This window comes from Dermacentor variabilis, chromosome 4, assembly GCF_050947875.1.
Source record: "Dermacentor variabilis isolate Ectoservices chromosome 4, ASM5094787v1, whole genome shotgun sequence".
NCBI classification, from domain to species: domain Eukaryota; kingdom Metazoa; phylum Arthropoda; class Arachnida; order Ixodida; family Ixodidae; genus Dermacentor; species Dermacentor variabilis.
Genome location: NC_134571.1, coordinates 3,285,330 through 3,312,717, shown reverse-complemented (window position 1 = coordinate 3,312,717; position 27,388 = coordinate 3,285,330). Strand labels below are relative to the sequence as shown.

Genomic DNA, 27,388 nt, shown 5'->3' with positions numbered 1-27,388 from the left:
CGGCATCAGTACATTCCTCTTGATGCAACTCAGGTGAACGGGCTCCACGGTAGCGTCAAACGTTCCGTCGGTGGCGGGGAAACAGGCGACTGAAACACACGTTGCGGATAACGGAGGCACAACGGTATCCCGGGATACACAAAGCACACTTTCACGACACGGTGGGCCTTCCATAAACGCAGCAGAAAAGCTCGTACCTACACTGATTTCACCCGTTTTGCAGTCGACGGTGGCACCACACAGTTTCAAAAAATCAAGGCCCAGGATTACGTCATGCGTAGGATGAGGTAGAACAGCGAACTCCGCGTTAAATATTTGACCACCCAAGGTTACGTCCACATTACACACGCCCACAGGATACAACAACTCCCCACTCACTCCGCGAAACGTATCGGCACGGTCCCAGCGAAACATCACCTTTCGTCCTAGAAGGCTTTTAAACGCCAGACTCATCACTGAAACGGTTGCTCCCGTGTCCACTAAGGCCATAGATGAAACCCCGTCAATTAATACAAACACCTTATTCTTAAACATCCAAATGGTTGGAGGTATCTCTGTCGACATCGAAGATTGTCCAGCGACCTCACCTCCAACGGCCGCGCTGGCTAGTTTTCCGGAGGTGGCGACGGGTATCGACGCCGCGGAGAGGGCGATCGGCTTACACGAGGAGCGGGTGGTGGTGTCAAGCTGCGATCGGATGCTGGAGAACGGTTCCGCAGCGGCTCCGGGTGCTGGTGAAGCAAGCTTCCTAAATATGTGTGCGAGGGCGAATATGTTTCGCCCAGAGGAGCGCGGTACCGCCTAGACATCGTCGATCGGTCGAACCTCGGTGGTTGGCGGCGATTGCAGTACCTGGCAATGTGACCCAAGTCGCCACAGCTATAACACACAGGTAAACGACGATCGATGAACTGCCCTTCGAAGCGCTCAGCCGTGGGGGGTCGTGTAGCAGAGCGACGCGGCTGAGCCTGCTGCACAGGAGGAACGGTCGGTCTGCGTGCAAACCTGCTGGGGCGAGGGTGTTCTTCAGGTCGGTGTTCCGGCGTAAATGTGTCCTCACGTGGCCATGGAGCACCTCTGTGGTTGACGTCTGTGACACATACCGCCGGTCGCCAGGAAGCGCAGGGTGCGGCAGGCGCCATGTGTTGCGAGTAATAAGCGTCAGGTTGTCGTATGACGTCGCGCGCAATTTCCTGGTGCCGCAGCAGTTCTTCACGCACGATCTGCCGTATAGTAGACGAAAGATCGGCAGACGGGCTCTCATCGACGCTGGCAATGGTTGTCACATTCGTCAGGCGTCCAAACTTTGGCACAATGCGACGTGTTTTCAACGTCTCAAACGTACGGCAATGACGCACGACATCTGAGATGGAATCAACGTGTTCCCCGACTTATGAGGAAATTGTACACATCTTCTGCAATTCCTTTGAGGAGATGTCCGACTCGGTCTTCCTCGGACATCTGCGGATTTACGATTTTGCACAGCTTGAGGATTTCCTCTATGTATATAGTGCATGTTTCTCCAGGAGCTTGAGCTCTTTGAGCAAGTGTTCTCTCGGCGCGTTTCTGTTTGGCATGGGTGTCGCCAAAACACTTCTTAATTTCCTCGACAAAGTGCTCCCACGTTGTTAGGGAGTCTTCGTGGTTTTCATACCACATCAGCGCTGTCTCACTCAGAAAGAGCGCAACATATTCAAGCTGAGTGACAGAATCCCAACGGTTGTAGCGGCTCACCCTTGCGTAGTGCATCAGCCACTCGTCGACGTCTTCGCCCACTTTTCCCGCGAACGAGCGTGGTTCCATGTAGTGCCGCAAAAGTCCAACTGGCGCTGACCTTTGAGAAGGTGAAACTAGAGCTGGCATTTGTCCACCTCCGTCCTGAGCCATAGGGAAGGTCGTTGGCAAGAGACCGGCAAGACGACGGCTCCGGCGAAGTTCTGGATGTTGTGACTCCGTGGTACGTTCTGTCGTACCCCGCACCTCCACCACTCTGTTACGCCCACAAAAGGCGTTACATTGAAGCCGGGAAGAGTTAGAAGCGATGACCTTGATCAGCTGAGCGCCTGTCGAGATTCAGCCAGCCAGCCACACGTCTTCTTCGTTCACCACTCTTCGGAGCCCCGGCATACTGTTTGTTGAGGCGTGAACCCACTATGCACCTAAGAGCGTCACAATATATATATATATATGTATATATATATATATATATATATATATATATATATATATATATTGGTACCGAACAGCCAAAAGAGTGTGGCTGCACTGCAGATGAGCAAGGCGACGTGTTTCCCGGGAATCGCTATAGGATCGCCATCTTGACCACGGTTAGCCTACGTGTAAATAGCCTTGTCCATCGGCAAACGTAAGAATATGAAGGAGAAGAAAGGAAACCGGGGGCCCGATTTTTATTACTCATATCAGAAATAGCCAAGAAATAATGACACCAATGCCAGCATGTGAACTGTGATTCCTACAGACATCACAAAGGTATATACTACAATACCAAGCGTGAGGCTGTTCTTCGGAACATAGTAGGTATCGGTACCGTTGTAATTTGTCACGAAGAACGGCCACGGGATTAAGACGCTGCCCTAGGAATGATGTCGAAGCTTCCCTACTTTCAGCGGTGGTGGTAAACTTTATTGAAAGGGGGAAGGGTAAAGGGGGACGTGGCTGAGGGATTGGGCTCAAGTAAGGCCCTGGGCCTGCTTGGCCTTCTCCGCCCAGTCCACCAGTTCAAGCTGTCGATCGACGTCCCCGGAACTGAGCCAGGCTGTCCAGGCAGTCTCGCTGCTGACGGGGGGATGAGAAAACGGGACCGAAGTGCATTCCCACATTATGTGTGTGAGTGTTCCTATTTCTGAACAGAGCCTACATTGGCCGCTTTCCTTGCCCCCTGTCATTTTGTTAATGTGCTTTGGGTGTGGGTATGTGTTTGTCTGAAGTCGCCGAAACGCGACCGCTTGCGTTTTATCGAGTTGCTTGGCTGGTGGTGGGAGCGCGCGACGCCTCAAGCGATACCTATTGGCTATTTCATGATAAGTCTCGCAGGGTTCCTCGTGTCTCTCCTCCTCATTCACGCCGTCCGCATCCGCGGATGATTCTCGGCGCGTGAGATCCCGAGCCAAACTGTGAGCCGACGCGTTGCCGGGCACAGCCGCGTGAGCGGGGGTCCACACGAGCGTTTTCTACTTCCGGACTTACCGTAAGCACTCTTCAGATAATTGGGCGAGGCGTTGCAGACGACGATACCCTCAGTGAGCCCGACGACGCGGTCAGCGAGCACATCGGCCTCCGTCATGTCGTGCGTGGAAAGGAACAGCGTGCTGGCGCGGCGCACCTGCAGCAGGATGTCCCACACGTTGTGCGTGTTCGTGGAGTCCAGGCCGGACGTGGGCTCGTCGATGAGCACGACCTACGCAGAAGTGAACCCCCATGTCACAGCGTCATTGCGTCACAGCGTCATTAAGCACAAGTAATTTCCCCTATGTTGGCCTCGGTGTCAGTGTTTGTTGGCTTCGTCATCATCATCATCATCATCATCATCATCAGCCTGGTTGCGCCCACTGCAGAGCAAAGGCCTCTCCCATGCTTCTCCAAACACCCGGTCATGTACTAATTGTGGCCATGCCGTCCCTGCAAACTTCTTAAGCTCATCCGCCCACCTAACTTTCTGCCGCCCCCTGCTACGCTTCCCTTCCCTTGGGATCCAGTCCGTAACCCTTAATGACCATTGGCTTCGTATGATATGACTAATAAAAATCTGGCCCCTTGGTTAACCTCCTTTCTTCTCGTTTGAGAGACGGTAGTTACATTTCTGAGATGTACGGGAAATGAAAAATTCAAAAGAAAGATTTCGTGTAACATGAATCAATTCGTACCTTGATGTGATGGTTGACGCGGTTTGAAATGTACTGAGACCGCAGTATGAAGTTGAGGTGAAGCGTCATATTATGGAAAAGTTTTGCGAAATTGTGAAAGACGGGCAACTTTACGGCGGTTAGCTACTGAAATAAACACAAGGTTAATTTTCATTGAGGTTGTTTACTCGCAAAGGATGCAGCGGTGGCGTAGAGGTAGAACACCCGCCTCGCGTGCAAGAGGTCCGTGGTTCGAATCCCGGTGCCGCGCAATTTTCCATCGGATTAAAAAAAATCCACGTGTTGATAAAATTTCATAAACAGGCCTGGAGTGTGGCCTGATCCCGGTGACCAGAACCGGTAACGCACTCCCTCACCAGAGCAGGATTGGCCATCCTGGTGCAGTACTAGGCCCCAACCTCCTATATGAAAACAACAATCAAACCCCGGCCCTCAGTCCCCAGCAGCTGCGAAGCAACTGACCACGGCGGCGGTCAGACCTGCGACGCAGCAGAAGGTGCTAAGAATCCCTGGCTCCGGACAGGCCGCCATTGGAATATGAACCTGGCAACGTTTAACGCTAGAACGTTATCTAGTGAGTCGAGTGTAGCAGTGCTATTGGAGGAATTAGAGGGCAGTAAATGGGATATAATAGGGCTCAGTGAAGTTAGGAGGCCAAAAGAAGCATATACAGTGTTAAAAAGCGTGCAAGTCCTGTGCTACCGGGGTTTAGCGGAAAGACGAGAACTAGGAGTCGGATTCCTGATTAATAAGAATATAGCTGGTAACATACAGCAATTCTATAGCATTAACGAGAGGGTGGCAGGTCTTGTTGTGAAACTTATTAAGAGGTACAAAATGAATGTTGTACAGGTCTACGCCCCTCATCCAGTCATGATGACCAGGAAGTCGAAAGCTTCTATGAAGACGTGGAATCGGCGATGGGTAAAGTCAAGACAAAATACACTATGCTGATGGGCGGCTTCAATGCCAAGGTAGGCAAGAAGCAGGCTGGAGACAAGGCAGTGGGGGAATATGGCATAAGCACTAGGAATAGCAGGGGAGAGCTATTAGTAGAGTTTGCGGAACTGAATAATATGCGGATAATGAATACGTTCTTCCGCAAGCGGGATAGCCGAAAGTGGACGTGGAGGAGCCCGAACGGCTAGACTAGAAATGAAATAGACTTCATACTCTGCGCTAACACTGGTACCATACAAGATGTGGACGTGCTAAGCAAGGTGCGCTGCAGTGACCATAGGATGGTAAGAACTCGAATTAGCCTAGACCTGAGGAGGGAACGGAAGAAACTGGTACATAAGAAGGCGATAAATGAGTTAGCGGTAAGAGGGAAAATAGAGGAATTCCAGATCAAGCTACAGAACAGGTATTCGGCTTTAACTCAGGAAGAGGACCTTAGTGTTGAAACAATGAACGACAATCTTATGGGCATCATTAAGGAGTGTGCAATAGAAGTCGGTGGTAACTCCGCTAGACCGGATACCAGTAAGCTATCACAGGAGACGAAAGATCTAATCAAGGAACGCCAATGTATGAAAGCCTCTAACCCTACAGCTAGAATAGAACTGGCAGAACTTTCGAAGTTGATCAACAAACGTAAGACAGCTGACATAAGGAAGTATAATATGGGTAGAATCGAACATGCTCTCAGGAACGGAGGAAGCCTAAAAGCAGTGAAGAAGAAACTAGGAATTGGCAAGAATCAGATGCATGCGTTAAGAGACAAAGCCGGCAATATCATTACTAATATTAATGAGATAGTTCAAGTGGCTGAGGAGTTCTATAGAGATTTATACAGTACCAGTGGCACCCACGACGATAGTGGAAGAGAGAATAGCCTAGAGGAATTCGAAATCCCACAGGTAACGCCAGAAGAAGTAAAGAAAGCCTTAGGAGCTATGCAAAGGGGGAAGGCAGCTGGGGAGGATCAGGTAACAGCAGATTTGTTGAAGGATGGTGGGCAGATTGTTCTAGAAAAACTGGCCACCCTGTATACGCAATGCCTCATGACTTCGCACGTACCGGAATCTTGGAAAAACGCTAACATAATCCTAATCCATAAGAAAGGGAACGCCAAAGACTTGAAAAATTACAGACCGATCAGCTTACTGTCCGTTGCCTATAAAGTATTTACTAAGGTAATTGCAAATAGAATCAGGAACACCTTAGACTTCCGTCAACCAAAGGACCAGGCAGGATTCCGTAAAAGGCTACTCAACAATAGACCATATTCACACTATCAATCAGGTGATAGAAAAATGTGCGGGGTATAACCAATCTTCATATATAGCTTTCATTGATTACGAGAAAGCGTTTGATTCAGTCGAAACCTCAGCAGTCATGGAGGCATTGCGGAATCAGGGTGTAGACGAGCCGTATGTAAAAATAATGAAAGATATCTATAGCGGCTCCACAGCCACCGTAGTCCTCCATAAAGAAAGCAACAAAATACCAATAAAGAAAGGCGTCAGGCAGGGAGATACGATCTCTCCAATGCTATTCACAGCGTGCGTACAGGAGGTATTCAGAGATCTGGATTGGGAAGAATTCGGGATAAGAATTAATGGAGAATAGCTTAGCAACTTGCGATTCGCTGATGATATTGCCTTGCTTAGTAACTCAGGGGACCAACTGCAATGCATGCTCACTGACCTGGAGGGGCAAAGCCGAAGGGTGGGTCTAAAAATCAATCTGCAGAAAACTAAAGTAATGTTTAACAGTCTCGGAAGAGAACAGCAGTTTACGATAGGTAGTGAGGCGCTGGAAGTGGTAAAGGAATACATTTACTTAGGACAGATAGTGACTGCGGATCCGGATCACGAGACTGAAATAACCAGAAGAATAAGAATGGGCTGGGGTGTGTTTGGCAGGCATTCTCAGATCATGAACAGCACATTGCCATTATCCCTCAAGAGAAAAGTTTATAACAGCTGTGTCTTACCAGTACTCACGTACGGGGCAGAAACCTGGAGGCTTACGAAAAGGGTTCTACTTAAATTGAGGACGACGCAGCGAGCTGTGGAAAGAAGAATGATAGGTGTAACGTTAAGGGATAAGGAAAGAGCAGATTGGGTGAGGGAACAAACGCAAGTTAATGATATCTTAATTCAAATCAAGAAAAAGAAATGGGCATGGGCAGGACACGTAATGAGGAGGGAAGATAACCGATGGTCATTCAGAGTTACGGAATGGATTCCAAGGGAAGGGAAGCGTAGCAGAGGGCGGCAGAAAGTTAGGTGGGCGGATGAGATTAAGAAGTTTGCAGGGACAACATGGCCACAATTAGTACATGACCGGGGTGCGTATTTGGAACATCCAGAAGGGACAACGCATGGCAACCGCAGCGCCACGCTATTGGCTGCCGGCTGCGGGGACGCGCCGTGGCGTCATGCCTAACAACGTACTCTCATCACCAGCGGTCTCGCGTAGCTTGTGGGTCGTGGCCAACGCCGTGGCCAACGTTTTGTTGTGGCTGGCACGCAGACGCGGCTACGTGAAACAGGCGTAACTGTGTGCTGGCGCGGTCGCGAGCCGAGGATGACGCGACTTTCCGTCCCATCCATCGAAGCGCCCTCTCCGCCCTGCCGATTGATAGGAATCGGGCCCTACGCCGGTGCGACAGTTTACGCTGCGAGGATCGCTGGGCGAAACCAATCCTCGGAACCTGTGAGATGGAGTCGTATTCCACCACTACTACTAATGATACGCATCGCGATGCCCTCGAGAGGAAACAAAGCGCCCTTGCGATTACTGTGCTGCTCACGTCCTGTTAATGCAATTCGGCATACATGGACACGGCGTGAAAGCACTGAATAGCGTTTTAACGTATTTGCGCTGGCACAAAACGTTATAAACAGTCCCGAAAGAGCTTATATTGTGTTGGATGTTAAAGTTCGCTCTAGATATCAATAAATATTGCAGGTATGTGCCAATTTCTTCATCTAATTGCAGAGAACTCTCTCGGGCCGTTATTGCCTTTTTATGGCTTCCTCCATGTCGCAATATGCTGAATTTCAAGTACATTGAAGTTGTTGCAGATGCGAAATGCCACTTTTATGATGTATTTGGTTCGCCTGTTAAATATAGTTTAAGAAGTTCTGTTCAAAAAAAAATTCCCATCTTTTTACAACTGGGATAAAAAATGTTAGAGGTGGAAAGCTGTTATAATGGCATTGTGCAAGCTAATACTTTAATTTAAGAGCACTGCTTTAAGTGAATTTCTAAAGCACATCAATTTTGCTTGCCTTTTTCTGTTTTATAAACTAAAATGTACATCTTTGAAAGGCAGCCTGACCCTCTTTAAATTCAAAGTATTGGACACAGACTGGGAACACTGCTTTCCAATACACTTGCTGAAACTGTCTTATCAGAACACCCTAGTACACAATGCAGATCCATTAAGAAGTGACAAGAGAGTTTGACAATTTTAATCATTGAAAGACTTAGCGAAACCTTTTTTGGTTTGTTTTTTCTTGGTTTCAGACGCTGCACATTGCCTTTTAAGGCGTTTTCAGTGTTTATTTATGGGGAGGGCATGTTAACATCTTTTACACCATGTCAATTATGTGGTGCCATAATGTGTTCTTGGATGGAGTCTTGCCCTTTCATTCAGTACAATATAATGTTCTTTGTGTCATCAGCCGTTTTACATTTGAGTATGAGTGTAGCATTTTGCTAAGTTTTGCCTCTGTCACCCAAGCTTGCAAGTTCGCTACCCACTGCTGGTGACATGTGACACATGTGACTTTTGTTCAATAAAAGGAAGCCTGTCACTTATACTGTGCACGGGTTGTCTTTTTGAATTACAATTTGTTGCCTATATTAGTTCTTTTGTTGCATCTCAGATTAGGAATGGCTATCATAGTTGACATCATTTAACCATATTGCACACAATGTGGATATGTACTTGCAATATATGGCCACCATAAATATATATAGAAGTTAATAATTCAAGAATAGTGCCATTGCATGGTGGGACAGCCATGAATTGTAGCTATAAGGTACCAGCGCTGCAAGTAGCACTGTTTGTGCAGAATATAGTTCAACTGTACTACTTTCAAACGTCATTGTTTTTGTCTGCATTTGTATAGCTCCAATTCCTGTGAACAACACACATCTGGTGGAACAGTGGCTTGCACCTGCAGTTGGGCCCAATGAATAGCCCAATTTCTGCCCGTTTTCATGTTATTAGCATATTAGTAGAGGCGGCGTTCTTATAGTAGCCTGTTTGCCCAGTGTAGAAGCCTCTGCGGGTGTCAGGATCTTGTACACATCTTCGGCTTTGCAGGGGACACAGCATCTGGCACATAGTTTGTCACAGGCCATGTCTTTGGAGCAAGTTGGGTTTACTCACTTGCAAAGGGAGAACCAAGCTTGTTGGAGAATAATTAAAACGTCTGTACACTCAGTGGCCTTCTTCATTTTGTGTGACATATATGGTTATAGCTACCCTTGCTTTATGCACTTCTTGTCTGGCAGCAGTCCTGCTTTTGAAACACTCGGGATAGCTTTCAGCAAGCTGGACAGGAATAGCTCTGAAAAACCAGCAGATGTTAATTGTCGCACTTGTCATGCGAAGCTTCGTACAGTATGATGAGGGTGGAAATTAATGAGGGTGTTCCTCAAGGCCTTGTAGCACATGTCATGAGTTTGGAGCAACGTGATGTATAGCACTTTTCTGATCGCATACTATAGGTTCAGCAGGTGTGGCCATGGTTTAAGTGCAGTGCAAGGTCAAGAAAACAGATATCTATGAGCAGCACCCTGGTAAAGGAGACGCTGGGAAATCTAATGGGAAGCCTGTTGAACATCTAATTGACCGAGTTGCTGGCTTCATCAGGCAAAGTTTGATAAAGAGAAGGAAGTCATCAACACATCAGAATGTTTTTGCATATAGACACTGCTAAGGTTCTGAGGCACGCCAACAAGTCTTAGTGCGCTGGCTATGCATGACCAACTACATATGCCTTCTGTTTGGACAAAGAACTGCTCATTGTAACTGGATGAAGATGGAGTGGACAGAAATAAACGGCAGCTCCATTAATCTGGTTTCACTGGTATCAACACTGATTTGTAAGCCCGCATCGCCATTCTCCGCACTGCCTTCTTGGGTGACATGAACAAGGACCAGCTCGAGGCAAGGGGTAATAGACATCTTAAAAATGCATGCATTCATGGAGAGCACTTTGTGTCCAAAAAGTAGGCACTTCCACAGGGGCACTGGAAAAGGAACATATTATTGACAGTGGGCAAAGACAAGCATCTCTGCTACTATACACCCAGCATTGTTGCCATGTAACGACATCTGAAACAATCCCTCTCAAAGAGGAAATCATCTTTGTGTATCCATAAAGAGGGCAGCAGGCAAAGCCCCTTCAGCAATGATGCCAGCTTCAAAAGGCCCACTTGCACATCCTGAATGCTTCCTTATTAGACTTTGCTGGGTGCAAGCATTCTACTGTCCAAAAGTTGTCATTGAGAGCACTGTTCGTTTGGTTGCAATACAGTTCAGAAGTGATTGCAACAAACCTCCCTTCCTAGTTGGATTGGAGGCTCACGGTGCTCATGAAGCAACACCATGAGATAAGCAAGGTGACTGGATGCCTTTAAGCCCTTGTTCGTTTATCACACTGTTTTGTTAGTAACAACCATGAGATCTGAAACCAACAAGCTCAATTTCGGCACTCTAGTGGTTACTGTGGAGGATCCATAATAAAAAGCACAAAACAGAAAGCTCAACGGAAAGGATAAGGCACCGTTTAACACTTAGTATTGCTGCAGCCCACCCCCTTTTATTTTGTCTGGTCATGCTACATTTTTTTCTATAGATAGGCATGAACTTATCCTGTGCGCAGCTTACTGCAGAGAGCATAGGTGATGTTCCCAATCGGTGTCCGATTTTTATATACACTATCATCATCATCATCAGCCTGGTTACGCCCACTGCAGGGCAAAGGCCTCTCCCATACTTCTCCAACAACCCCGGTCATGTACTAATTGTGGCCATGCCGTCCCTGCAAACTTCTTAATCTCATCCGCCCACCTAACTTTCTGCCGCCCTCTGCTACGCTTCCCTTCCCTTGGGATCCAGTCCGTAACCCTTAATGACCATCGGTTATCTTCCCTCCTCATTACATGTCCTGTCCATGCCCATTTCTTTTTCTTGATTTCAACTAAGATGTCATTAACTCGCGTTTGTTGCCTCACCCAATCTGCTCTTTTCTTATCCCTTAACGTTACACCTATCATTCTTCTTTCCATAGCTCGTTGTGTCGTCCTCAATTTGAGTAGAACCCTTTTCGTAAGCCTCCAGGTTTCTGCCCCGTAGGTGAGTACTGGTAAGACACAGCTATTATATACTTTTCTCTTGAAGGATAACGGCAACCCTGCTGTTCATGATTTGGGAATGCCTACCAAACGCACTCCAGCCCATTCTTATTCTTCTGATTATTTCCGTCTCATGATCCGGATCCGCCGTCACTACCTGCCCTAAGTAGATGTATTCCCTTACGACTTCCAGTGCCTCGCTGCCTATTGTAAATTGCTGTTCTCTCCCGAGACTGTTAAGCATTACTTTAGTTTTCTGCATATTAATTTTTAGACCCACTCTTCTGCTTTGCCTCTCCAGGTCAGTGAGCATGTATTGCAATTGGTCCCCTGAGTTACTAAGCAAGGCAATATCATCAGCGAATCGCAAGTTACTAAGGTATTCTCCATTAACTTTTATCCCCAATTCTTCCCAATCCAGGTCTCTGAATACCTCCTGTAAACACGCTGTGAATAGCATTGGAGATATCGTATCTCCCTGCCTGACGCCTTTCTTTATTGAGATTTTGTTGCTTGCTTTATGGAGGACTACGGTGGCTGTGGAGCCGCTATAGATATCTTCCAGTATTTTTACATATGGCTCATCTACACCCTGATTCCGTAATGCCTCCATGACTGCTGAGGTTTCGACTGAATCAAACGCTTTCTCGTAATCAATGAAAGCTATATATAAGGGTTGGTTATATTCTACACATTTCTCTATCACTTGATTGATAGTGTGAATATGGTCTATTGTTGAGTAGCCTTTACGGAATCCTGCCTGGTCCTTTGGTTGACAGAAGTTTATATAAGGTGTTCCTGATTCTATTTGCAATTACCTTAGTAAATACTTTGTAGGCAACGGACAGTAAGCTGATCGGTCTATAATTTTTCAAGTCTTTGGCGTCCCCTTTCTTATGGATTAGGATTATGTTAGCGTTCTTCCAAGATTCCGGTACGCTCGACGTCATGAGGCATTGCGTATACAGGGTGGCCAGTTTCTCTAGAACAATCTGTCCACCATCCTTCAACAAATCTGCTGTTACCTGATCCTTCCCAGCTGCCTTCCCCCTTTGCATATCTCCTAAGGCTTTCTTTACTTCTTCCGGCGTTACCTTCGGGATTTCGAATTCCTCTAGACTATTTTCTCTTCCATTATTGTCGTGGGTGCCACTGGTACTGTATAAATCTCTATAGAACTCCTCAGCCACTTGAACTATCTCATCCATATTAGTAATGATATTGCCGGCTTTGTCTCTTAACGCATACATCTGATTCTTGCCAATTCCTAGTTTCTTCTTCACTGTTTTTAGGCTTCCTCCACTCCTGATGGCATGTTCAATTCTATCCATATTATACTTCCTTATGTCAGCTGTCTTACGCTTGTTGATTAACTTCGAAAGTTCTGCCATATACACTATGTGCTGGCTCAAAGAGGCTCGAAACACTGCAATGGAAGCTTCTAGTAGAAAAGGTACCTGGAAGAAAAAAAAACTGCTACAACCACCTTGGCAACATCTTGTCCCCTTAATAAAAATTGTGCTTCCGTATCAACTTCAGCCCTCCAGTTTAGAGTACCAATGCACTTATGAACAACGAATCAATTCTCAAAGAGCACGTGCAGTCCAGCCAGAAGCATAGGCATGAATCCGCATTGTGCTCCTGCATTGAAGGTGAATAATGCATTACAACATGGCGAATGTGCCTTAGTAAGCTTCCCGGCAATATGAATTTGTAATGTACAAAGAATTGTCAATAAAGCTTACCAAGAGCACAGATGCACTTGCAAATTATATCACAATTGAATATAATGAGTAAACCTATGTGCCCTTTCCACTCTTAGTATGCTTTACTGCACGATGCTACACTCCTGTATTGCGGTGTAGCAAGCTACGAAAAAAACGTTGCATAATTGAGCTTTTTAAGATTACCTTTTTCGCAATACATCTATGTAATGCGGTGAAGCATACTAAGAGTGGAAAGGGGCCACTGTCACTGGACATAAAGAGAGTTCTTTAATTATACACTCGCGCAACCACCGCCTCTCAGGTCGCCTGAGTGGACATACTATGCTGGGTGATAGCGGTCCCCTCCCACTTTTAGTATCCTTCAGCGCGTAACTAAAACGTACTGCGGGGAAGAAGCAGTACATTTGTATTGGGTGAATAAACAAATGGTTTTTACAACAGTACAGAAATAAACGCGCACCATGCGTCAGTCTACCACATGGAAGAGCGTCGCAAATAAAAGGTAGCTGATTCACACAGGCTGTGTAGCCCGCTTATCAGTCGTAAAGGCTATTATGGGAAATTCAAAATTTCAGACACACAGAAATATGTTTATATGTTTACGTTCGTACTCCTTGCGTAATAAGACTGCCAGAACTTCCACAATATGAAGTAATTTACAACACACAAATGCAAACAACACAGACATATGCCTTGTTTTCAACTCGGTCGTCATGCAAATGACATATAGCACGGAAAAACGTGAACATGCTGTGTGTTAGCATCGTAAACTTCATACTAGGCAAGGAGCACACCACAATCCCGCGACAGCCGCTAATGAGGCCAAAACGGGAGCACATATCTGTGAACGTGCAAATGGAGACCCCTAAGCCATTCTGTTCTTCCACCACCCCCCGCTGCACGGTTGCACCACTCGTATCAAGCACAGCACACCTAACACACATTCAGCGCTGAACAGTGCATGGGCGGTCGACGCAGTCGCATTTACATGACTTGTAGCGAGCAGCACATCCCCCGATGTCCGTTAAGCAAAGTCGGATACGGCGACGCCACATCGCGCTTCGCAGAACTCCGCTGCCGAGGCGCTAGGCCAGTTCGACATTTCAATTGTCAAGGAAGCACGGGTCACACAACGCAGATTCTGTACTGCCAGAGCTCACCGAGGCGCAAGTCGCACTGCCGCACCACCACTACTCACGCCTTTCCGCCAAGTAACACAGAACCTACCACTAACACACAAGCAACGCAAGCACGATCACATAAGCAACGTTGAACAACGCGCGGTCCGCGCTAGCCGGAGAACGAACACGCCACGGCGTCGCTCGGCGCCACCATCATGCCTTCTCAAAAATCCCTAAACATCCTGTCCCTAGGCACCTAGGATCAGGTCACGTGAGGGATTTTTGTACGACAATTAGACGCACGCAAGCCTGCGATTATAGGAGGCGTTGGCCTGCGACGTTTGGAACACGGTGTAGTCTAGTCAGGTCTAGTCAACAGGAGAGCACCGGGAACGAGAGTTATCTCTTGGCGCCGTTGCTAGGAGTGACATCACGGCGTCCCGCAGGCTCGTAAGCCAATAGCGTGGTGTTGCGATTGCCATGCGTTGTACTTTCTGGATATTCCAAATACGCGACCGGGGTAGTTGGAGAGGTATGGGAGAGGCCTTTGCCCTGCAGTGGGCGTAACCAGGCTGATGATGATGATGACTCGCAATACGGTTATATTTAGAATGAAACGTGTAGAGCTAATTGTTACTAGTTCAAGTGAACTAATAGTATTAACGCGACTTGGACCCCCTATTGCAGGTGCATATTCTAGTTTCGGGCGTATTAGAGTCTTGTAAAGCTGTAGTTTTAACGTAGACGGTGCCTTGAGAAAGTTACTCCGCAAGTACCCATGCATATGATTAGCATTGCTAATGACGTACTCTATAATAATTGTCCGCTTTAATTTATTTGTAATGAGTACAGGAAGATATTTAAATGACATGACGAAATCTCAGGAAGTGTTAGGACAGCAAGTGCTAGGATTAGAATTAGTTACGAATACGCACATTATTTTACATTTCTTCAGTGCAAATGCTTCATGTACAGTTTGCATGAAATCAATAACTGGACTATCCCTGCACCGTAAGAGATAGCTAGAAAAGGTATATTCACACAATCGGCCTATTCCGCACTTCTCAAACACGCAAGTCACTAAAAACAATTTTACTTTCTCTTCAAACAACAGAAGAAAAACTTGAGGATAGTGCGTCCCCAAAAAGTTTTTGAAATATGCTCGGAGTAAGTTCAGCTCAGCGTTCAGCCGATCAACTGTGGACGAGCAAAGGAAGCCTCAGCGTGGCAACATGTCTTCGCGACGGCCCTCACACACGTCTGCTTCCTGAAACGTTGGCTCGATGCTGAGCCTTCCCTCGCTCACCTTTATTTCTAAGTTCAAGTGTTCATCTCCTTGCAACCTCTTTGCCTTGTTTGAATACACAAACCGAGATGTTTCTTTAAGCATGAAACCGTCAATTTCATATTCAAAGGATCCGTGAGCATTAATTGGGCTTGCTTAAATGTTTGTTTAGTGTCCTTGTTTATTCACACAATACTTACAGAAGTCCTTGTTAGCGCTCTTGTTCCTTATCCGCACTCCACTTGTGTCCAAGCCTTTACTGCCGCACCTGAGCACCAAATGTGCAGCAGAAGCGCCAAGAGCAGGCAATATGTGCAGCGAAATATAGCGTTTTTTTTTTTCACTACACTGCGTGTCTCTCGCCAATGTGTTAGGAAAAGAATGAAATATTGCAGCTCGAGCTTATTTTGCTGGCAGTACATCTTTCCGAGCACCTTTAGTTTCTTTTTTAATCTAACTCTAATCGTCGAACGCAGACAATATACGTACAGTATGACAGACGTCAAGCAGCATTGTACGTGACTACAAGTAAGAGGGTAACCCGGCATAAATATTGTTGTGTGAAGATTCGCTCTACTTACTTTAGCGGCACGCCGAACACGATGAGAGAACTTTTTTCGCTTGCAGCTTTCAATTCCATTAAATAGAGGCCTATTTGTGTTTCTGTATATTGTAAACTTAGTGACTGACAGCATTAAGTCCACCTGACCTGTACGAAAATTGTAAGCATGTACTGCTTCATTCACCATTGACAATAAACAAAATAAGTTACCTTGTTTCAAGTGTTCTGTCAGTTGAGGCCTCTCGGTCACCTAGCGACAAATAAAGATATCTGTAGGCACGTTAGAGTACCGTACACACGATTATCGGCCGGGAAGCGGTAACAAAACGCCCAAAACCAACGAGCGAGCAGCGCGGCGAGCCCCACCAGCCGCTACCGCAGTGGCCATATTGCTCACTACATAATGATGATGATATTAATTTTGTCAGCGCCATCTCTCGGTCGTACACTTTAGTTGACAACGCCACCACTACTCTTATTTCCGTTGCACTGTGGAAGGTTTCCCTTCTCCAAGTTTGTAAAGGCGTTCTGTAGCGGCTCATTCTCCCGTAAGCGAGCGAGGAAGGCTGCTGGGGCGAGGAAGGAGCGCAATCTTCTCTGCTGGCGCCTGCTGCTTACGCGCCGGCCTCAACGTCCGGGCTCTTTTAAAGGCGGTCTGCGATGTTTTCAGAGTGTGCGCGCAGTGGCGACAGCTTCGTATGGCGCTGCACTTTCGACTTTTTGTTCGCGTTAAGGCGAGAGATGCACGAAGGTCAATTCGCTCACTGCTGCTGCCGCGATTCCCGACTCCAGTGTTTCGAGAGCGCGTTTCCGCAGCCAGAAAATTGTGGGGTTTTACGTGGCAAAGCCACGATCTCATTAAGAGGCATGCCGTAGTGGACGACTCCGGAGATTTGGACCAAGTGGGGTTCTTTTGCGTGCACCTAAATCTAAACAGACGGGTATTTTCGCATTTCGCCCTCATCGAAATGCGGCCGCTGTGGCCGGGATTCGATCCCGCGACCTCGTGCTTAGCAGCCCAGCACCAGAGCCACTAAGCAACCACGGCGGGTGACTTTTCGCGGTCATCGAGCGAGGTGTGTTCATATTTACCTGTGCGCGCGTAACATCGTGCATGTTAATTTAGTAACGGAATGTTTACAACTTTGCACTGCCGATAAAACTTGTATCCTTACTTCGTATTACTACTACCTTCCTACTACTCCCTTACTAATTTTCTGACGCAATCTGTGTTTCGGCTTTCCTGCAAAACTAGCGACGGTTAATTAAGGAGCAACAATAAAGTTTATTCTCTTTCTCTCCCTCGGCTCTGGTATGGGAGAAGGCAGGCAAGAAACATCACTTGCGAAGGCAGAGGCAGAGTTTGTCGCCATTGGCAGGGATGCTCGCATGATAGCGGGACAGTGTAGTTTCTTCTATCTCCTTCAATAATGAACTGAAGTTTAAAAATATTTCGGTAAAGCACTCCTTAGACGGCGTTTTACAGATTGCAATCTATAACAAAATAAGTAACTGGGCCTGGTGAAAGGCCCTTAACGATAAGCTATACAAACATGAAAGTCAAGTAAACGAGGAAACAACGTCTTGCACTTGACTGTAAGGTATGCCGACCCCTCTTTAACGATACTGCGATTCTCGGTAAAAGCGTAAGCGAGTTAACCAGGCTGGAAATTGCGACACAACACGTAGCCATCAATGGTGCCGCTTGGATCAGCAAACCATCATTGTCAAAACAAAACTTTGCGTATCGTATGCCGTATGGGTTCCTGACATGTTGCGATAGGCGTCGGTAAACTCTGTGTTATATTACGCACCTTGTGGAGGATATGTGTGCGCCGTGATCGCGCAAATAAGCACGTTGTTCAAAGGTAGCGTCATGTGTGTTGTTCTGTGTCGCTTTTTAGTCCAGTGTCGGGTGCGCCACGCCTAAGGAGTATTACGTCAAATAAAAAATGGCTGTGGCTTAGCTAAGGTTAAGCCCAGGATGCGAAGGATACTAGCCTTTATTTTAGTTGTTGAACCACTGTTTAGCCTGGTGAACTGCTGTTGCTTGGCTATATTTGGTTCGGCTAGACGAAGAAACAACTCATGCGTTACTCTGCTTCGCCTTCAAGAGTGGAACGCGACAGCGTTCCCGTCGACCCGCCAAGGGGTGTAAGACAATGGGCTACGGCGCAGCGACTACGCGCCCCGCATTGGACGCGGTGAGCGTCGAGCAACGCAGCGTTCGGCGCGGCAACGAAATGTGCGCCTGAGCAAGCGACGCACGCCTGAGCCTTAGAAACAGCTCGTTTCTAAGGCAACACCGCATTCACTAGAGACGCTTTTGTACCGCTTTGAAGCATCGTACTCGTGGCTCAGTGGTAGCGTCTCCGTCTCACACTCCGGAGACCCTGGTTCGATTCCCACCCAGCCCATCTTGCAAGAGTTGAGCCAAAGCCACCTAGAAACAAGCGCAGCTGCTTATATACCACCGCGACGCCGCGAGCGACGGCGCGAGTTGGAGCCCCGTTTCTCCCACGACCTACTGAACTCCAGACCTGCACAGATCTCCCTCCTCCAGCACGCCTGGTCTAGTTCGCCCATTTTGGCGCTAGGGAAAGAACGTACGAGCAAACTGGCGCTAGTTATAACCTGTTCGCTGTCGTCTGCTTCTGCATTCTGTTCAGCGCTTGTCTTGCCATTTCGGCAGGCACAGAGCGCTTCTATTGGCGGTAAATGAATAAATTCACAAATATACAAAAGAAGACATATTTACGAATGCTTTGCGTTTTAATAGTGAAACTAGAAGAGGAGGAGCGGTGCAAGAAATGTAAACAACGAGCATAGGTGGCCGCTGCAATACCAGATCGACAGCATAAATTTCCCTTTCCTAGCCTCCGTAAGAGACTGGAAAAATTGTTTTAAAAAATTCATAGGATAATCTAGCCTTCTTTAGTTGATTACAGACAGCCTAATGTCGTAGATGACATTAGGATTTGCTGCTGTGTGCCGTAGTGAAAGGCTGATGATCTAGTAAAAGTATTCACGAGTAAGTCCTCCGCCCGATATGTGCAATAGGCTGATCGATTCTGTTTCAAGGGAAGGTGAGCACATCTTGTTTTTAATGTCGTTGGATGTCTAGCTCAGTGGAAAGCTTGCAAAAAATTAAGCGATCCCAGTGCTAAACGTGCTGCACTGCAGGCCTTAAAGATCGTGTCACGGAACTCTTTTCAAATTGTAAAGCTAGCTTTTCTGCGTGGTACGGCGGCAGCATAACGTTGGTGCTTAAGATACGTACGCAGTGAAGCTGTGTGCATAATTCACATTTTGAACTCGCGACGCATTCACGGACAACTTTTAAGAGTTAAAATGAGTGGTAATCGTTCTGTCGTCGAACATTACGGTGGCTTCAAGTTTCTAAAGAGCGCAGAAGCGAATTTTACAACGTGTACAATGAAACTGTTGTGTACGTTGCGAACTCTATACACAATGTGATTTATAATAATCTGCTTGAAAAAGGCAATAGGAGCGGCTATCTAACGCTATTTTAGAGAGCAGCGGACTACATGCTCCGACATTTTTTAGGTTCGGGCAGTCAACTTTTGGAGCCAAGTAACCGATCAAAGCCTTGTGACATCAGTGTCATTGTGTTAGCAAAAATCATCAACTAGAGAAGCAGGTCGTCACAACACAACAGCTGCCGTACTAATTACAACGCCGCACAGCCGCCCACCGCGTAGCAGACGAACAGGTTATAAAAGCGCCACCTACGGCCGTCGGTTGAACGAAAGTGGGCGCAAGCTGCTCCCATAGAAGCCGGATATCTGTGCAGGTCTGGAGTTCCAGTAGGTCGTGGTTTCTCCTCTGTCGTGACGTCACGGTGTCACGTGGTCAGCCTTGAAGGCGACACCGCCGCGCCTGAGGAGCTGGGTTGAGCTCTAGTAATATGCTTCGCATAAAAGTGTCCGACGATTACGATACTCCCAATGGGAAATTTTAGCGCGCCACCATACGTGCTTTGATTTCGCGATATACCGAGGCAAAGAATTTGAGACCGAAACCATCGCACCCATAGAGTTTCCTACAAAAATTACTAGAGGGAACTCTGGCGCTGCAGTCGTTGTCCTACCATGGGAATGATGGGAAGTACATGGATTTGTCTGATCTTCGCGCCTGTGGACTCAAACGTTCTTGTGGCTTTGTATATTACGCTATATAAATCTTATTGTCGTATATTTCAGCGCAATCTATATTCTTCGAAGTGCAGAAGACGCCGGGAACGCGTACAATTGCTATTAATTGCAACGATTGAGCTTCTACAGGTGGCCAAATCGAAACGCGCCAAGCGTCTCAAGGCACTGGCATGCCTGCGATAAATTCATAAGGGCGTTTCATTCGTTTGTGAATACATGCGTCCGTGGATTAATGGTTTCAATATCAGGCTTCTGTGCTGGAGTCCCTGTGTTCGAATCCTGCCGTCCGGCAATTTTAATGATGTTTATTTAATTATTTATTACGCAATAAACTGTTGAAAATAACGAGTTTGCAAAGTCACAAAGCCGTTTGAAGCCAAAAGGACGAAGTTTAGGCAAATCCATGTACTTCCCATAATTCCCATGCTAGGACAACCGCTCCGATTGCAGCTCCCGTAGACACTAGCGCCAGAGTTCCCTCTAGTAATTTTTGTAGGAAACTCTATGATCGCACCGACTGGCAGTGCGCCAGTGCAGTCAGTGCCTTCGCAGAGAGTGGGTCAGTACGGGGACGCTGGCATGATGAGCGGTATTGGAGCCAGATGGGGAAAAAGACGATGACGAACGCGCGAGAAGTGGCACGAGCGCGTTCGCGCGGTTACGCCGAATAGTAGTAGTAGAAACATTTATTTCGAAGGGAAAGAAGTAGTTGTCGAAGACTTGGGCGGCGGATGGAGAACTCATTTCAGAGCCCCCGTGGCCTGTGCTGCTGCCCTTGCCTGCTGTACCAGGCTGCGCTGGGTTGTCAGGTCCGAGCTGGACAGAGAGGCCTCCCACTGCTCCTTCGTTTGAAGTGTTCGTAAGTGTATGGGTTTGTCCCCCGTGCACCCCCACGTAACATGGAAGGCGGTGGGGTGACCGTCGCACCATGGGCAGGTAGGTCTGTAGCGTTCTGGAAACAGAATCTGATATTTATACAGGTTGGGGAAAGTGTCCGTCTGGAGTTGTCTCCAGTCGCGGGCTTCCTGTGGTGGTAGGAACTGGCGCATGAGGCGTTGGTGATGGAGCCTAATATTATAAACTGTTGACATTGGTTGAAGTAGTGAGTGGTCGGGGGAGATTGTGTTTTGATCCGCTCGGCTAGTGTAACCTCGAGCTAGACCGTCAGCTATCTCGTTCCCTTACAACCCCGAGTATGCGGGGGTCCAAGTGATCTGGTGTTTAACGTGAGTGTTTTATCCTGGGCTGCTTTGAACAAGGTGGATCAGTTTTTTGGATTCTTCCTGCTAGGAGGAGCCGACAAGCCGCCTGCGAGTCGGTGGTAATATGAAGGGATTGGTTGATAGAATTCCCGTGTTGTATGGCGAGTGCTATCGCAGCCACTTCTGCTTCCAGGACGGAGCAATTTCATATGGTTAGACTTGTGATTTCTTGATGATTGGGTCCCACCACAGTTGCTACCGCTGCATGTCCATTGGGAGGTCCGCACAAGGCTCCATCTACGTAGACGGCCCTGCCGCTTGTTCCCATTGTCCGTCATAAGTAGTTCACTCTTGCTGTTCTTCTGCCTTCGCAGGTGCGGGACGACATGTTCTTTGGCATGGGAGCTACGTGCAGGCGTGCTCTTTCTTCTGTTGGAATGTTAGTGGTAGATTGTATGACGCGTAAGTCCGCTGGGTAGCCGACTCGCTGAAGTATTAGTCTACCCGTTTCCGTCTTGAGTAGGCGTTCCCGCTGAGATAGGAGAACTGCTTCTTGGATTTCGTCGAAAGTGGTATGCGCTCCCAGAGCTTCAAGTTCGTGCTTGGCGGCATATGATGGGAGGCCTAGTGCATTTTTAACAGCTGTCGTAATGATGGCATCAATTGTGGTTCGTTCTCCTTTAAGGAGTGGGAGATATGGAAGGCCGTAGCACAGTCGGCTGATGATAAGCGCTTGAACCAATTTCATGGTGTCTTGTTCCTTCATGCCTTTACGGGTTCTTGCCACGCGCCGTATCATGCGCGATACTTGTGTGGCCGATATTTTGAGTAGTTTGATGGCGTGTGTGGCCTTGCGGTCAGATTGTAGCCAAATGCCGAGTATTCGGATGAGTGATACTTCTTAGATGAGTTCTCCTTGAAGTTCAATGTGGATGGGGTCTTGGGTCTTGTAATTGTACCCCTTGATACGAATTACTTGGGATTTCTCCGGAGAGCATTTCAAGCCACACTGGTGTGCTGTTGTTTCAACACAAGCGGGGGCTTGTTGGAGATAGTGCTCCTGCTCCGCGAGGGAGCCTGTCCTTGTCCACACCGTAATGTCGTCGGCATATAAGGTGAACCCTATGTTGGGTATGGCCTGTAATGCCCTAGCGACTCTGGTCATGGCGATGTTAAATAGGAGGGGTGATATAATTGACCCCTGCGGTCTGCCTTTGTTAGGCCATAGCCTGTGTGTAAGATCGTGTTTCTCCCATGCCTATGGTGGCCGTTCGGTTTGACAGGAACGTTCGGACGTATTCATATATGCGCTCGCCGCAGTTGATGTTAGATAGCTCCTCGAGTACGGCTTGGTGCGATACGTTATCAAAGGCGCCTTTGAGGTCGAGTGCCATGATTAGATGTTCCCCGCCTCGTGGTATGTTGGTCAAGACCTCCTCTCGGATGAGTAGGGAGGCGTCTTGTATGGATAACCCCGATCTGAAGCCGATCATGGATGGGTGAAAGAGGTTGTTGTCTTCAATGTAATTTTGGAGGCGTTTCTGTATTACTCTTTCATAGAGTTTGCCCATACATGATGTTAATGAGATGGGTCGCAGGGCATCGATTGTTGGTCGCTTCCCTGGTTTGGGTATGACTATGATCTCGGCATGCTTCCACTCTGGTGGTAAGATGTTCTGTTGCCACAGAGAGTCGTTGATATATTGGGTTAGCTTTTCGATTTGCTCCTGGCTGAGGTTGCGAATCATGGCGTTGGTAATTTTGTCAGCGCCGGCTGCGGTGTTCTTGGTGCAGGCTCGTGCGGCTGCGTATACTTCGGATTCGGTTATGGGGGCGTCCAGCTATTTGTTGGCGCGTCCTGCGTATCGCTGTGTGCCTGGAGGAATAGTCGTCCCAGTTGCACCAATGTATTTGTCTTGTAATGCTTTTAATAAAGCTCCATCGTCGCCTGGGAAGGTGTGAGCGATGCGTTTGAGAGTTCTGTTTGCTTCGGATTGCGATTTTGCGGGATCAATTAGGTTCCTTAAGACGGTCCATGTTTTTGAGGTTCCTAATGTCCCTTTGAGAGATTAACAGAACTGGTGCCAATTTTGGTGTGCCAATTCAGTGGCGTAGTTTTGCGCCTCTTCCGTGATGTTTGCGATTCGTAGGCGTAGTTGCCTGTTTAGTTTTTGTCGTTTCCACCTTCGTATCAACCGGCGACGTTGCTGCCATAGCTGAATGAGGTGTGTGTCGACTTCTGGAGTTTCTGGAGTACGTTGTATAGACTCCGTGGTCTCTTCGTGTGCCTTACAGATACCGTCAGTCCATTCTGTGATAGATGTGATCTTTTGACACTTGTCTGTGGTGATTGCACGGAATTGGGTCCAATCAGTGATTGTTGCTATGCCAAGATTTCTTCTGATTTTTGTAGTTGAGATAGAGGTGCTTATGATGCAATGGTCGCTCCCAAGGGTCTCCCCCAGGTTGGACCACGTAGCTTCTTTGACATTTTTGACTATGGTGAGGTCGGGGCATGTGTCGCGGGTGACGCTGTTTCCCTCCCTTGTTGGGTGTAGCGGATTGGTGAGGAGTTGCATGTCCAGCACAGTGAGTGCATTAAGGATGGAATCTCCTCTGTGCGAATTTGAACGGTACCCCCGTTCTGTGTGTGGGTAGTTGAAGTCGCCTACAATGACCATTTGGTTTGGTTCTGCGAGGTTGTAGGCTTCTGTGATGATGTTGGTGAAATCTAGCCTCATGGGTTTATGCTGTTTATAGATGTTCGTTATGAATGTACTCTTCCGGCCCCTTTTGTTCGGAACAATCTCAACAACGAAGTGCTCAATGTCCGGGTCCTGAAGGGTATGTTCGATGGCTGTAATGTTCTTCGCTACGAGGATGGCCACCGTAGGCATGCGAGGTTGACAGATTGTGTCATATCCTGATAGGGATGGGGTCTTCTCGGCGCCCATCTCTTGCAGGCATATTACGTCCAGTTTGATTAGTGTATTGGCTATGAACTGTTTGAGTAGGCCTTGTTTTCGTTTGTATCTCCTACAGTTCCATTGCCAGATTTCGAGGTTTCCGTTTACGGCTGCACGGGTGTGTCTCGCCATATTAGGCAAATGTAGAGGTGCTCGCATAGCTGGTGTCGCTACCGAGAGAGTCTGTGCGGTGCCTCATTTTGGACGGCCCTGCTTCCGTGTTGGCGCACCTTTTACGGTTTCGGTGGGAGTGGAGCTCCTGTATGAGTTGTTTCATGTGTTGCATCATCCGTTCTTCTGATTCCTGGATGGCCTGATGCATTTCTGATACGATCTGGACTTTGTGAATCTGCACTGCGTGTTCAATCTTATGGTGAGGATGCTCAATGACTTCAGGTGTGATTGTAGTCTGAAAGTTATCGTTCCGTTGTGTTGGCTGCGGTGCTTGTGGCACTGGGATTTGTTCGTTTTGAGTGTTCGTGCTGCGGATTTGCGTGAAATGTTCGAGCTGTGCTTGCATTCGTGCTATTGTAGCGCTTTGTTCTGCAAGCTGTTTGTTTTGTTTGGCAATCATGGCTTGGAGTTGTGAAACTCTGGGGTCAGCTAGTGGGGTATGTTGCTTAAGCCTCTCTGACCAGCTCACCCGTTCGTCCTGTTCTTGCTCCATTGGCCGTGGCCCCTGCTGCGGCGACCTATGGCTCGACGTTGAGTGGTTGGCGCCTCCCGGCACCTGGGGGGCTTGCTTCTGCTTCGACGCCAGCTGCGTGTCATGTTGCTGCGCCAGCCGCGGCGGTGTTATCGGACGCTGCGCGGGTTGCTGCTCCCGCGATATGGAGTTGGCCGTGGCCTTGGGCTGGTTCGGCGCGTGACTCCTCGTCGCGCTCTCGTTGCGTTGTTTGCTTGCGGCCCGCTTTCTGCTGGCTCTTCGGGTGTCGGCCACGTTGCCATGTTGAGTGGACCCGTCTTGGTCCTCGGAGCTGAACCACCGTTTGTGACGCGTCTTTGCGGGAGACGTGTCTCTTTTGCTGTTCTTGTGGCTTGTTTGAACGGGCCGGCTTGAGGCGTTGATGGCATTCCCTGCTGCTGGTGACGTGCGGGCCTCCGCAGAATTCACACTTGGACTGGCACGTGTGGTCTTCCGGGGGGCTCGGCATTCCGCAACCTCGGCATATTGAAAATTTGGATTTAGGCAGACGTCCGGTCTGTGCCCTGCCTACATGCAGTATTGGCAGAACTGTCGTGCAGGCCTGTACTGGTAGCAGGGATACTCGCAACCGCCGTGGTACACGAGCTTCGGCAGGTTCGGGCCGTCCATCATAAGGAGGGCAGTCGTTGAAGACCCCAGAATCCTGGCGTTAAGGATCTTGATTCTTGTATCTCGGGTCCAAAGGCCTTGCATCAGCGTTTCGCGTGTGTTGCGGGAGTCCAGCCCATGTATGACCGCACGTAGCAGTTGGGGAGAGAGCGGAACGTAGGCCCGCACTGGATAAATTTTGTTGCCGAGCGTTAGGTGGGTAAGCTGATGGAGTGTCGCTGCCACGTCTTCATATTGAGTACTGACCACGATAATGTTAGAGCCCAGGTGTGGCCTTATGATGTATTTTCCTTCAATGAGGGTTGGTTGTGGGCAGGAGTGGGTGACGGCTGCTGCGATGACGTGGTTGGGAAACTCTCTTAGGTTTAGCCCTCTTGTGGGACGAATGACGATTTTGATGTCTCCTTTAGGCAAAGGAGGGAGTCTTGGCCGGCGAGCCGGGCCTTGTTTACGGGTTTGCTCCGAGGGGTTGTTGAAAAAAGTCTGGCCACTCACGGGTTGGTTGGCGTCTGTGATGTTCTCTTGTTTGCGGGCCGCTCTACGGAGCTTCTTCGCCCGGGTTTTGCTGATGGCGTATTCCCATGCTGGGTCGCTCGGCCCTGGGTCTTCGGCCGACGGCTGGGGTCCGTGTTCGATGAAGGTTTCATAGTTAGCGGCCTCGGGTTCTGGGGTCTGGTCCATGGAGTCGTAGTCCTCGGGGAGGTGTGCGTCCACGAACGCTTGATGTGAAATACCGCTGGATATGCCGGCTTCACCGTGTGCACTTCCTGTGGCCATGGTGGTGGTTGTGGTCCCCGTGGGCAACGAGTGTGACTCGCTGGGGCCGGCTGGGCAGGCAGCTGCGTTGGCCATATGATGTGCTGACGTGCTTCGCTGCTCCGCCGTGCGCCGCCAAGGCGGCGTTAGGCTTAGTGCGGCGGCGTCGCGTCGGAGGTCTTCGTAAGCCGCTTGTGCAAAAACAAGGGGCACTCACGGGCAAAGAAGTCGTCGTAGAGGTTTCTTGGGTGTTCACGAAGGCCCGAGGTAGAAATTTCGGGCACTATAAACAGGTAAGTTGGTGAAGAAAGTAGGAAATGCGCAGCGCCCATGTAAAGCACGTCCGCTCCGCTCGGCTCGCAGTCGCGTTCCTTTCGCTGCAGCGTTTGCAGACCGCGCACGCGAAGCTCGGTTATGTGCTTATGCATCGGTTACGCCGAGAGGCGCCGACGCTCAAACCAGAAACGGGCGCCTAAAGAGCGGTGCTCTAACAAGCGCCCAGTAATGAATACAAGAGACTGTATGTCAGCAGAATCAAGCGTCCTTCCTTTCTTTAGATCACTATCATCATCAGCATTAACTCTTTCCCTACCATGGAGAAAACAGGTTTCTTGAAGTTTAACCTATTTTTTTCTGAGGGAACTACTGCACTCAGTATTTTATGTAATGCATAAACAAAAAGCAGAATGAATGCGCTTTTCACGCGTAAATGGTTTATTAAGAAGATGCATGCCATAAAAAAGATATAAATTGCCAAAATAAAGATTATTGGATAAAATTGAACAATGTTTATAAAGAAACGCTTGTATCTGCTCAGAAATAAAATCTGTAAAAAATTTTGAGATATTAAAATGTATTGCCGTTTAACAGGCACTGTCTCCGAAAAATTCAAAACTTTTCAATCAACAGACCTTCCAGAACAAAAATTTCACTGCAAGCACTGCAGTTGGGCAAGCCATACGGCGAAGCAGTTCCTGGATGTAAAACGTAGCAGAATGTTGCATGTCTTGCAGTGAACTCTTGTGCTCGGTTTTTCTGTCATTGTAACATTTCTTCCAGTTTCTGTAAG

General features: G+C 48.1%; 1 protein-coding gene across 1 annotated transcript in view; it reads right to left on the bottom strand.

Annotated features, from left to right (window-relative positions):
* LOC142578581 (uncharacterized) overlaps positions 1-15,554 on the bottom strand; it is a 233,905-nt gene extending 218,351 nt beyond the window's left edge. The window contains exons 1-2 of the mRNA XM_075687974.1: positions 15,544-15,554; positions 3,208-3,418 (exon numbers count right to left, since the gene is read on the bottom strand). Of these exons, the coding sequence (XP_075544089.1) occupies positions 3,208-3,304 (97 nt within the window). The 5' untranslated portion in view covers positions 3,305-3,418; positions 15,544-15,554. The remainder of the gene's footprint in view (positions 1-3,207; positions 3,419-15,543) is intronic.
* Between the last annotated feature and the right edge of the window lie 11,834 nt (positions 15,555-27,388).